The 13,839-nt window shown below is 43.9% G+C and overlaps 1 protein-coding gene across 2 annotated transcripts in view; it reads left to right on the plus strand.

Moving 5' to 3' along the window:
* Positions 1-13,839, plus strand: part of SETBP1 (SET binding protein 1) — a 372,459-nt gene that overhangs the window by 174,817 nt on the left and 183,803 nt on the right. For both annotated transcript variants that reach the window (XM_082667612.1, XM_082667613.1), the window contains exon 3: positions 12,775-12,828. In XM_082667612.1, the coding sequence (XP_082523738.1) occupies positions 12,775-12,828 (54 nt within the window). The remainder of the gene's footprint in view (positions 1-12,774; positions 12,829-13,839) is intronic.

Genomic DNA, 13,839 nt, shown 5'->3' on the forward strand with positions numbered 1-13,839 from the left:
AAACCGTGGCATCATCCTTCATTCCTTTTTCTCCCTGTCACTCCACAGCCAATCCATCAGCAAATACTGTGGGCTGTTCCCTACATAGCAACCAGGGAACCTTTAACAGTGTAACTCAAATCGCGTCCTGTGTCCTCTTCTCCAAAGACTTCCCATGTCCTTTAGTGTGATGTGCTATGCCCTAGACCTCCAGACTAATGCCTGATGGCTCTCTGTGGCACGGCCTTGCTCGGCTCACATCTCCAGCCACCATCCCCTTGCTCACTCTGCCCCAGCGACACCCGTCTCCTTGCTGTTTCACCACCACGTTGAGCACATGTCCACGTCAGTAACTTTGCACATTGTGTTCTCTCTGTTTGGATTGTTCTATTCCAAATGTCACACAGCTCACTTCCATACTTCTGTCTACTGAGATAGTCGCTTGTTAGACAGGCCTTCCCTGACTGGCTTATTTAAAGCAGTACATCCCCAACTTTGCCCCTTTCTTCTGCTTTATTTTTCTTAACTTTTATTACAATTCACAGGTTATATCATTATTTTTATTGTTATCATTTTACTTTATTGTCTTTCATTGAAAGCAGGTACTTTTTTATGCTTATATCCCAGTTCCTAGAAAAATATATATTTATTGAATGAACTTATTTCATGAATATCAGCATCCTTCACATTTACTCCATTCAAAAGCTTGGCTTACTTCATACACAAATTTGTACAGAGAACATGTTAATTTCTGAGCTTGTTGGGATGTCCCATTTCATACAAGTCACCTGATCTAAGTTCCAGCCCAGTTGTCAGTGGTCTTCAGCAGATAGTCTCGTGGGCACTGTGGTGTGCTAGAGCCAGCTCATGGTGGCAAGAGGCAACAGGGCACATCTATTTCCAACTCTGCAATCAGCACCTTCAGGTTGGTAGCTTGAAGTGGTGAGAATATTTACACTGTGGAAATTGGCAAATGCCTTGCATCAGGGCTTTTTTTCCCCCCCAGAGAGTCAGTTATTAAAGGTAGGTCAGGACAAGACTTGTTAGTAACAGTTAGTCCTCCCACTGGCACAGTGTGCTCAGATCTGAGAGCCACATTTTGAGGGAGGCATTTGTAAGTTAGGCGGTGATGATACCAGGAACCGTATCCAGGGAAGAAGAGTTGAAAGCCCTTAGGATATGCCACCTGGGGATGTATGGATATGATACCTGTCATCAAATGTATCAGGGATGGCCAGTGGCAGGAGGGCTAAGCATACTATAGTGTGGGCACATGGGCAGGACTGGAGAATGTATGGGAGACGATGTGTCTGAAATCATCGGGGCTTGGTGTCTGGCTCTAACTTGACATTTGTTGCCTGGAGTGGGCTGGTTAGTTTCCTCACTTGTAAAATGAGGTTCACATATCTATTTAACAGGAAGATCTTGACAATAAAAGCAAAGCAGTTAGTTCCTTTTGCTCAGAATTAGGGGGATGAGTTTCAGTGAGGCATATTTCAACTGAATAAGGGTAGAATTTGCTAAAGACTAAAATAGTGAGTGGCACTTCCTCAGAAGTGTTCAAGCTGTATGTCCATCTGTCAGAGAAGTTGGAGAAGGGGATTCCTGCATTGGAGCGGGGCTGGTCTGGATAATCACCCCCTAGGATCCCTTCTACACTAAGCCTTCTAAAGCCAAATACATCCCTAGGCAAGTCATTGACCAATTTTTTTGCCTCATTTCCTCCATCTGGCAAACAAGCAGGATAGTTTCTGTCCCTTCATGTCTTTCATTGTTGTTGAGATGATTGAGATCATCATTTGAAATGTTTTTAGATCTAAGAGTAAAGACATTTTGTCAATCTCATACTTTACCATTCTTTTTATAATAAAACCACTTTACACCTTGGAATAGGGCAACATTCCCTGTGATGTGACTATGAAGAGTGCCTGCTGTATTGCACTCAACAGATAGTAGAGGGTAAATAATTAAAAGACAGCCCTATTGTCAAATAATTTTCAATATTATGTGGAAATAAGCTTGTGTGTCTTGGAATTAGGATGCTTGTTAATAGTTAATATCCCATGAGGTCAAGGAAAGCCTTAGGGTGAATGGAGAGATTAGGCCACTGCTGTTGACAGGTGCCTTCCATTTAGATATGGCAAAGGTAAGTGGCTGGACACAGCTAGATACGGCTTCCCTACCCTCTTTTTCATCTTCTGTCCCTGAGTGAAGCTTGCTTCATATAACTCACAGTGTAGCAATGGATCCTCTGCCCTCCAAATTATGGGCCACTCACCTCTATTCTTAACTACAATTCCTTAGATCTGGGATTTTTTTTTTATCAAAGGACCTGGAGATTCCAATTTTTCTTGCCCAGTTAGAAATGAAGCACAGCAAATAGCTATAGTGGGAATAGTTGCCGTGTGATTATAGTGTTACTGATTGATAGTGGATACTTTCCTAAAACCTGATTTAAGTAGTAAGGGATGTGGAGAGAAACAAGAGGCCACTTATTCTCTGAAACAGCAGTAAGAGATGGAGAGCGTAGATTCTCTTCAACATACACTTAGGCCTCACCAGCTTCTCTGTTCTGTCAAGGGCCCTGCCTCCCCTTACACCCTACCACTCTACCATTTTTCCTTTGATAACTCACCCCCAAGTACCTCTAGTAATAGACAATTTGTGTGAAGCCTAAGAATGCTTTGGGTGAGTGACAGGGCCATCCATAGCCTTTTCCAGAATTCATAGCCTGTCATATTATGAGGTGATCTTACAGAGTTTCTCGTGTCAAAGGCGGGGAATACCAAGGGCCAGGCAGAGACATGGCTTGCCCAAGGTCACCAAATGAATTGCCAAATGTAGCTGCAAAAGTGAACATCATTAGTCTGCGTGGTGGACCCTTTGTGCTATAAATAAAGGGCTTGGGCATATGATTATTAAAGGGGTCTCAGACTAAGTTAGCAGCTACTTCCTGTCCTGCTGATGTAGCATCTGTGTGTTACACTCATTTTGCTCAGTCTCAGTGGGTAGCATATAGAGAGGCTTCCCCCCGCTGAGCCAGCCGGAAATTCTGGGCAGTTTGTCCAAAACTGGGGGGACTGTGAGTCAGGCACACACATGATTTCAGGGAGAACCAGTTAAAGGATATCTTATTAGGAGAAGAGATCCAGGGAGCTATAATCCATATACGATGGATTTTGATGAAAAGAAAACCTCTGTTTTCCAGATACCACTCTGAGATGATCTTGTCCTTGAGAGTAAAATCATAAAAAACCATTTTTAGCAAACTGTAGTCTCAGCAGGGCTATGTGAAACAGGTACATACACACCCCAGCAAAGAAGAGTTACTGGTGAACCAGCTGCTTCCAGAAGTCCTGTATAAAATACAAGAGGGACAGATTTTTAACAAAGTACAAGGATATCTGTATTTCAGAGAACCATGCCTCCTTCAAAGTTGTTATGCTAGGAATCTAAAGCTTAATATACTGGGGAGCAACTTTAGAAAGATGTGGCAGACTCTGTAGAGTATCTTTAATGGTGAAGAGTCATTCTGGAAATAGCCAGATGTCTCGATCCTCAAAGAGCTCCTGTCCTAGGGAATGACAGGACCAAGTAAGTACACAGCACGTACAGTGGCTGTAACGTTGTACAGTCTTACAAGGCAAGAGTAGGACCATTTGTGAAAGAGATTGCACATTAATTGTGCAGTTTTCAAGTAGAAGCTCAAAGAGATTTTTATTTCAACCAATAGCAAAGCATATAAACAAACAAGTTCCACTTGGTTAATTAAAATAAATAAGCAAATAACCTGATTTACTTCTTTAAAAATACGTAATAACCTTTCTAATGAAAACCATAAGCAGAAGTATTTGGTAAACAAAGACCGTCTTTTAAATTTTAGTTTTGTGAAGGTTATTCCTTGAAAATGAGAGGAAGAACTCGGGTTTCACTTCTCTATCTTTGTTGAATACGGTTGTCTGTCTTCCCTTAAGATCTTACCTCCTGTTGTCCAGTTCCTTGATTCTGTCAAGTGCCAGACTATCCTTAACAACTTGTGCTCCTTTTAGTTCTCATGCTATGCTGGATTTGAAGATGACATACAAGCACATTTCTTGCCTGTAGTAACAGAGATGGCTTTTCCTATATTATTAAAAGTGCCCACGTATATGGTCATAATGATATTACTCTTTCTTGGGATGCAACTATCCTCTTCCCATCATTGGTTGCCCTTTTTTATAAATGCCCACCTCTTGGCGTGTGTCTCTAGAAGGCAGAGGTCTTTTCTAGGTGGAATGAGGTTACCCACGACAGCATTTAGATTATTGGCAGTGCCACATGTATAGAGTAGTTAAGAATGAACATAGGCTTTGGTTTCAGATGGAATTGAGCATGTTCTCTGGATCTGTCAATTACTCTCTTGTGACTTTGAATAAGCTACTTAATGTAGCTAAGTTTCTGCTTTCTTATTTATAAAATGGGTATAATCATAGTACTGCCTTATGAGGTTCTCCAGAAAAATTAATAATAGGAGCTGATCCCTGGAAAGCATTTAGTGGTTTACGGGGATTCCCAGCATCTGTGATGGTGCCTGGAACTTGGCACACCGTTATCAGCTAGAAGAAAAAAGAAAAGGAGGAAGGAAGGAAGGAAAGCAGGAAGGGAGGCAGAGGGGGTAAACTTGGTTAGGGAGAGAATATCCACGTGATGATTAGTGCACAGCATTACAGTGCAGACTCTAGTGAGTCCTTGGTCAGCCAGGGTTCAGGAACGAAGCTTCTTTGAAAAAAGTCAACTTGAGTTCAGAGAAATGTGAGGAGAAGATCAAGATGTTACTTAGATGCCTGCATGGGGCTGATGGGAAGTGGGAAGCCTGGATCCTACCTGCACGGTGGGTCATCTGGGGCCTGGCTGTCAGTGGTTCCAATGTCCCTGTGCCAGGGATGACTCCCTGACAGAGTAGGGAGGGAGAAAGCCCCACTTCATTTAGGGATTCCTGAGGGGGTCATGGATGCCTTAGAGGACTGGACTTGTCAGGATTTGGAGCTATGTTCAAATTCCAGTTCTGCCACTTTTTGCCCCTATAACCCTGGACAAATTAGTTAACCGATTTGAGCCTCAGTTTGCTCAACTGTGAACTGGTGAAAATAATACTAACCTGCGTTAATAATGTGAAGATTAAGAGGAATAATAGAGTTAAAGCATCTACCTGGTACAATAACAGGCAAAAGTACGTCCTGAAAAATCAATTATTTTTTTTATATTATAATTGCCAAGAGTTCAGGGTAGGCTTTCAAAGGAGGAGATCCTTCCACTTTACCTGAGGCTTATAAAAGCTGTGGCTACCTTCAGCTATAAGGCCAGCTATCACTGGGTGCAGCTTGACTTTATCCCTTTTAGATATTCACCTGTAATTGTGATTAATTGCTCTAGATTTGGCCTGAGGGGCCCAGATTCTCAGCCAAGTTGGCTACACTGAGCTGAGCAGCCAAGCTTTTGACTCCAGTGCTCAGATACTCTCTGAAGCAAGCACCTTCTGACTTTTCCATTCTCTGCTGCTGAGTGAGCCCAGGGGTGTAAATCAATTTCCTTGGATTTGCCAAGGGGATGCATTATAAAGCTTCAATACTAGTCTTCGAGCCAAGCGAGCAGATCATCTGGTCAGTTCTAAGCAGAAATTCAGTACATGATGTGAAGGCAGAGATATGGATGGATTCTCCCCAGTATCCAGCTTTTCTTGGCGTACGTTCAGTGTGGGAACCTCCTTTACTGGCCTTTTACTGACTTTGGGAACAGCCCACAGATGCTTCCAATGGAACGTGAATTTTGCTTTTGTTCGAAGGAAAGAACCTATAGCCCAGATTGTGCTCCTGAGAAGCAACACATCTCTAGCTCCTTACTTTCCTGGTAAGTTAGCTATGCTTTCTTAAGTGTATAGTTTGCTGAACTTCAGATGAAAAGAATAGCCATCACTGCTTTCAGAAAATGGAAAGAAAAGAAGATAAAGCATTTTCCCGATGAATAACTCATGGCAAGTATTAAAGGCTGTGTTCTTAAAAATGAGGTCTGCTCATGCATCCATTCCAATCCTAGTAAGAGATGACTGTCTTAGCATCTTTAAAGAGATGAGCTGGTTAATTCTCTTCCCCCAGGTATATTCTGTTAGCACTGGGAGTGGCTTCTTCACCTATGTAGGGGCCTTCTCTTTTAAGATAAGTGCATTCCAATTTTATTTTTTATAAAGTTTTAAATCAAATAGATCTTAAATGGAAGTCCAATATAAAATGCCAATAAGAGGTGTGCTGTTCTGGCTAAAGTGGGATGGGCTCCTTAGAGCACAGTTTGAAAACCACTCTTCTGTAAGTTTCCTATGCATGGTTCATTTTGAAACATCAGAGGCATCATATAGGACCTGATAGAACCTCTATTAATACACATTCAAAAAATAGTGGGGCTCATGGAGTATTAGGATGTAGTGAAAGGGAACACACATCCTCCAAACCAGGCTCCTGTGCCTCCCTACCACCTGCAAATGGTGTAACCTCAGAAACAACTTAACCCGCTTGAGCTACTTCTTACCAAAATGCATAATAAATGAGGATATGAACATTCATGTCACCAGTTTATACCAGGTTTACCTCTGTAAACTTCCCACCCAACACCACACAAGATGCCCTCCATCCTTGAAATCCAGTTTCTTTGGTCTGCAGAACAAGACATTTACAAAGAATTTTACTGGGAAGTTCAAAAAGTGCAGGGTGAACTTCTGTAGGTTCACCAGCTTCAAATAACATAATACAAGACTTCTTGTCTCAGTGAGTTCTAGATTAGGGCACTCAGAGGCCTCTTCTTTCATTAAGCTCGATACTTATAGCTCTAATCTGCAAGAAAGATTAAATACATTCCCACCCAGAAGTTGAAATAGCTGTGTCTTGGACAACAACCAAATAAGAACATAGGTTATATGTGTGATCTTGCAAGATCACACATGGAATCTTTAAAAAAAAATGTATAAGCTCTTTTGGCTACATGTCTAGGGGAATTTGTTACAAATCTCACCTATAAATATTAGAACGCCATTATTTAAAAGATAATACAAGAAAAATATAAGCAGTCAAGACCAGGCTTGCTTGGAGTTATATTCAGTTATTATTAGCCATCCTTGTTGCTCTTTGGAACAGAACCTGAAAGTAAGACTGGAGGTATCAGTGGTTTCAGGTTTAACCTTTAAAATTTCATGAGAGTGAGGGGATTTAGTAAAAGGACACTCAGCCCAGCGAGGATGGCCACTTCGAGTGTGTAACTTACTTCTTAGGCTGGGAGGAAGCTGGCTGCCTGGCCCCTGCATCACCCACCCTAAATGCTTTGGCAGTTAGAACTAATGCTTTCCAAATTGTAAGGTTGTTTACCTTTAGCTTGGATGTGGATGTGACTGCAACCTCACTGGGATGGTGACCCCGTGTAGCAGCCTGAGTGACCACTCTCTAAGTTCCTATTTGCACACCAATAATAGAGACACAGTACAAGACTATCTCATTGCCCTCCCATCTGTCCTTCTGATTAGAAGTTCCTCCAGAGAATGTAGACAACCTCTTAGAAGTGTTTAGTGGGGAAAAGTTCCTGGAAAAAAAAGAGAGAGGAGACTAGATAATCTAGAGTCTGTTCCATCTCTTTTATCCCTGAGGTAAGAGACACACACTGGGGCACTGGAACTGTGGGGCCAGAGGGAACACAGAATTCATTTTATAGGTGGTGAAACAAGACCTGAATAAGTGAAGTGACCCCAAAACAGATCCCATAGTGAGTGGAGGCAGACCCGGGGCCAAGACATGAGTCTTCTCCCTCTGAGTATAACTTTTGTACAGCAGTGTTCCAGTTATCATCCTGTGAGGAATAGCAGCCTGTTGGTTCCATTTTACCTCCCTTAATTCAATTTCCACATTTCCTTCTGTGTGCCTGGAACTCTGTTGCAGGCTCACTCGTGGTTGGTGGTTCCAGAGCCTGTTGCTTGGTAGAAACCAAGCTTTCTTCCTTAACTTTTTTCCCTTTTCTCTGTCTTAACCCCTGCCACTCTCCCCTCCCGATTTGAATCTCCCAGTCCCCAAGTGTTAGGTCATCTAAAACTTTCTTTGGGTTGCCTACATATGGTTGGATTTGTTGTTTCTGCTTTTTCACTGGGTAAGCCACTTACTCTTTCTGGACCTCAGTTTCTAGTTGGTTTCTAACAACCCCAATCACACACGTAATTGGGTGTTTATCTCCCTTGCTGGGAGGCTGCCTTCCACACAGGCTGTCCCCAACTGTTTTGTCATTTGAGGGATTGGAGTGGGATGTGGTTCATGTTCCATCCTGTAGCCAAAGTAAGGAGCAAGTGACACTTCACAAAATAAAGAGGGGGAAAAATCCATTTCCTACAAAATAGAAAAGGGAAAGGAGCACAGATTGAAAAGAGGACAGGTGAGGTAAAAAATGCATTTAATGAAAGGATGGTGTCTTTAAGGGAAATTTAAAACAGGGTCATTTGTTTTCCCCGAAGCCGTCTTTGCTCTGTTGTCTTTATCTGTGTACCTGCCTACCGCCACATCCACCCATCCACCCATCCATCTAGCTCACATGTTGTCATCTACTTTTCTGGCCCACGGGGAGGGAATATTTGAGAAGAGCAAATAACCTAGAGGATCCCTAGCACAACCGGGCTTCAGTGTGTCCAGCTGCATGTCTACAAGGCTGGGATCCTTTCAGCCAGATGTCCAGCCTGAGTCCCCCCACACTCCCCATTTTGTGTCAGGGACTCCCTTACCGGATGCAGTGTGTCCTTTTGATGAGGGGCCAGAAGAGGGGAAGTGATACTCCTGGGGCTGGAGGACACAGAGAAAAGTGGAGCAGCTTCCTCCCCTCTTTTGAAGGAAGCTCTGGAAGCTGTAGAATTTAGCAGGTATAAAAGAAGCTATTTGAGGGGCAGTCTGAGGCCCACGGAGGTCCCAGGGTGATGCTGGCTGCAGCTGTGCTGGGGGTGACTTATGGTGGTGTGGGAAGCAAAGGGAGAATCCTGTTCAGGAAGCTGGGTGTGAGAGGAATGCCAGCAGAATGCCTCTGCTTGTGAAGCTGAAGGTATTTCTCTCACCTGAGGGTCCCACAGTTTCCTTCATCTTCCCCCAGTCCCCCTGCTCCCCAGCCTGCCCTTTGGGCTTGGAGAGACCAAGAAAAAAAATTGAACTTGCGCCAAGAGAGAAACTGCAGCTCCTCAAAAATGGAAAGCAGGGTCATCATCATAATATTCTGAATGTGGACTGTTCCAGAGAGCAGGGAGACGTGTCAGGAATGAGAATGGTTTGAGACAGGGCCCAAGGATGCTGCCCAGCTCCACGAGAGATGAAAGAATTTTCTCCTTCCTTTGCCTTTTAAATGTAATTCTGTCTGCCTTTCTCCCCCACACCCACCCAACCCTTTTTCTGGGAGCAGTGCAGACATTTAGCCATCCTGGGAAAAGGCAGGATCCTTTTCATTAACTGCAACCTGACTGCAGTCCCCAGAGCCACGGCGGAATGCATTTCCTCCCTCTTCGCCTCCCTGTCCTGGATCCCTCCCCACACGGCTAGGATGGTCTGAGCAGTGAACTCTTTTTCTGTGGGACAGAATGAGGAAGGGGTCTGGTCGGGGGGTGGGGTGGGGGGGTGGGGACGGTTTGGACAGGGTCTGGATCAGTGCTTTTTAGGGCAGTGATTTGTGGAAGCACATTCTCATCTCTTCTCCGCCATGCCTCAGCCTCCCCTACTGATTAATTCATTCAGATATTTGAATGCTGTTTCATGCAGGAAATGCTCTAGGTGCTGAGCATTCTAGATGTCATTTCCTCTTGTCAGCTTGAAGCATGTCATAAGCTGTCTCTCACACTTCCCAGTAACTTAGTCATTCTAGCCCTCACCTCTAGTTTGACAATATTCCCCACTTTTCTTGTAAGTCATTTGACCAACAGGTACTTAATGACTAATTGTTTGTCCAGACTCTTCTTAACACTTTGAGAAATGCAGAAGTTATGTAAGATTTATATAAACCATGGTCTTGTTGGGCATGGGCTTGTTAGGCGAAAAAAAGGAAAATACAAAATATATACAAAAGAGAAGTTTAAATAATTAAGACCTAAATTGCGGGAATTCCCTGGTGTCCAGTGGTTAGGACTTCGTGCTTCCACTGCAGGGGGCACGGGTTCGATTTCTGGTTGGGGAACTAAGATCCCGCATGCCACAAGGCACGACCCCCCCACCGCCAAAAAAAAAAAAAAAAAAAAAGAACTAAATTGCACGCATCTTTCTTCTGCTTAAGAGAAGGGAAAGAGGATGTAAGATGTAAGTTTTCCAGGGAGGATGGGATAGATCCTAACTTTGCTGAACAGGGGACCTAAGGAATAATAACCAAAAATTCTGTATCTTTATTTCCATTCAAAGTGGATATGGTCATTTCTCAATCCCAAACCACTAACGTGAGGGAGTAGTACATATGCTAAGATGCCATGAACACCCTTGTGGTTTATTTTCTGTTGCAGCATCTCAGAACTGGGAAGAACTAGATATTTGGGGCTTACTTCTTCTGTCTGCCTGGTGAACCTCGTGAAAACGCAGTAGAAGAGTCCCTGCCAGCTCGACTTCCAGGGCCTGGAGAGTTTGAGACCTGAGTCCTATGCACTAACACATGTCTGCGGCCCTGTTCTTGCAGAGGTCACTCCCATGCCCATACATCACCCTAGCCTGTCTGTCCCTCCTCCCCAGCTCCATCCCAACCTGTGCTTGAATCAGAGGCCCTAAGCCATATTGACAAGTCCTGAAAAGTAGATTGTTGTTACCAATTAAATAAAATAGTGTCTGAAAGGAAGGGTTAGTTAAGGGTCATTCATAGGGACACACATTTTATGTTCCTGCCTGTGGCTCATTTGACTAACAGTCTGGTCCTCATCTTTTTTCCTATGTCATGTCTCCTCAACAAATTATCTCCAGTGTGCCTCCACCAGAGGCATCATGTTAAAGAAGAAAGAGGATAAGCTTTGGGATAATATACTGTTGGATTTAAATCCCAAATATGTGTTCTACCTGTGTGACCTAAAAAAGGTTTTTTAACCTCCGTAAGTCTCAATTTTCCCATCCATAAAGTGGAGATACTTTGTATTTCATGAGGGATTTATGAAGATTAGAAAATAAAAATTCTATAAAGCAGCAACCACTGTGCTGGGCACCCAGGCGATCCTCGATGTAGCATGATTCCCTCCCTTCTTCCTTAATGCATGCCACAGGTGGCAGAGAACAGACGCAAAGGGAGCTGTGCTGGGCTTGGTAAACCCCTTTTCCACGTCTTCTCCCCACTGCCGGCTTGAAGCGGCTCCCTGCCTTGCCGCCTGTCCATTTTCAAGGCTCAGTTCAAACTCCAGCTTATTTCAGCAACCCTACCCTGACCTTCCTTGCCTTACGTTGTTCACAGTTTGACACTAACACCCTACTACACTTTGCTCACACTGACACATGCGTGTCTTACCCTTGGACCGAATTGTATGTTCCTTGAAGGCAGAGATGCTGTATAATTATGTTCAGCCCCCAGTGTCTCGTCAGGTACCCTCACGGCTTGTTGCTTGGCTGTGTGTGCAGTCAGGGGCTGAGCTGGCTCTCTCTCAGGATGGTGTCACCTTTCCAGGCAAATGCCACTTGGGGAATCCTGCCTGCAGGCCTGGGTGTGGGGAGAGAGGTACATTCTCTACCTCCTTCCTGCTCCATCCCAGAGTTTACACACCTTGTGCGTCATTTTTGGCAAAGTCATTGAGAGAAGCTAGGGAGCCCAGGTGAGCTTTTCTGAGGGCTGGAGGCACTACAGCCCAGCATGACTTCCTCTCTTTCTTGAACCAAACAAAATATTGTTACAGCAAATATGAAATCTTTCCTAGTTTTCACAGACGCTCTCCAGGCCTAACAAAGCTAGCAGTCACACACCTTGAATCATCTGCCTTTTTTTCTCTTTACATCTGCCTTTTTTTCTCTTTAGCCCATTTTCCCAGCATTTTTGAGCAACAATAAAGAACGTGATTATTCTGTTAATTTATGATTCCATTGAGTGCTTTCTGGAGAGCATGCAAAAATATTAAAACCTTAACTTTACCCTTTAATATTGATTAAACACAGAGATACAGAAAATACATAACCTGACTCTCCTCATCTAACATTGTGCATAATAGTTGGAGGCATAAGCTATGAATACCTCAATAACATATAAAATCAAAGGCAATGTACGATAAAGGGAAACTGAGTCATGTGCAGCTGCAGAGAGGAAAGGGTCATTTTCACTGGTCTGAGTTTTAAAAAAGAAGAGGAAGAAGAAGAAGCAACAGCCCTCCCAGAGGAGATGGGCCTTTAACTGTCTCTTTTACTTTTCATATCACAGAATAATTTGATAATAGGAAAGAAGTCAGGAACCTTCTCCCTAAGGAAGTGTATGGACTCACACGTAATTTGTACTTACAATCTCAGGGAGTCTGTGGACTTGATGGAGTCCATCCATAGTTCATGATCCCTAACTTAAGGCTCTGAAGAATTAGTGGCACCTGGAAAGAAGGTAGGAGAGGGCAGCAGAGATAGTCAGAGATTGAGTAGACACAAGGTGAGCAGGCCATTCAGTCCAGGCTCCTATCCCAGAAGCACCGCATTTGCCTTTTGTGATTCTGCTGCTTTAGCTCCAGATCTGGGCTCTGGTGAGTCCATTGCCGATCAATTGTTCTGGGGACACTGTACGCAAACTGTGAGAAGTATCACTAAGGAAGACTCCTTTGTTCTTTTCCAGCTCCTCCCAGCCAGTGACCTTGCAGCCAGCGACCTCAAAGGATTTCAGCCACAGGTAAGTTCCACTGATCCTTTTATGAATTGTGAGCAAACAAAGTTGGCACCAGGGCACAAACCCCCCACCTTGGATTTCCAGCTTCTCTGACTTAAGGAACCAACCTTGACAATGACTTGGTAGTTTGTCCTCTCCCTCTGGCTCCTCCCATCTCATCATGAGCAAAACAACCTGTTTCTGCATCTTTAATATTTTATAGTACGCAAGAATGTAGACCAAGCTGCTTGGAAAGCGTGGTGGTGGGTGATTCAGCTCAGGAAAGCGTTAAACCAAGGAGGTAGAGGATGAGGTTCTCTCCTGCATTTCTCCTCGTTGGGACAGGATACTCACATTTGTGGAATCTTTGTGAGCAAATGCCTCGTAGCCATGGTCTGGCAGCCAGGTTAATCTCAGACTTCTGCAGAGGCAGATGGTTGAGTTTTGCTGATCTTGGTTAGGAAACAAGCCATTATTATCTCTGGCCAGAATGCTTTTTTGGAGGTCACTATGAGCAAACCACAAGAGGCACAAGAAAGGGCTCTCTGGGGACCTCCCTGGCAGTGAAGATGGAAAATCACCTTCCCTGTCTTTGGAAGGGAGCTTACTGTCACCACACAAATGCATAACCACCAACACACACACACCACAAATGCACGACAGACACACAAAGTCCTTGTGTTCCCCATGGATCCTAGTATAGATAGAGTGTGTATGCAAAGATAGGTAAATCCAAGAGCAAGAGCTGAGATGCTCCATCCCTTCCTCTGTCCCCCTTTCAATAGGAAACTTCCTGTCACTCCCCAACTCAGTGCTGCCCAAGGCCCCACCTGCTGCACCTCTGCAGAGACTCCTAAGGGCAGAGCAGGTAATTTCTAATAACAATAATTCCATATACTTGGGGATATTTTCTTCTTTAAATATGTTTTACATCCAAGAACTCACTGTACCCTCACTACACTTCTCCCATGTGTGGTGCTGAGATCCCAAGTCCTGGGGAGAAGAGGCCCCAGACCAGTCAGAGAGCTAAGAACC

Source organism: Grampus griseus, assembly GCF_964374135.1.
Source record: "Grampus griseus genome assembly, chromosome: 12".
Lineage (NCBI taxonomy): Eukaryota > Metazoa > Chordata > Mammalia > Artiodactyla > Delphinidae > Grampus > Grampus griseus.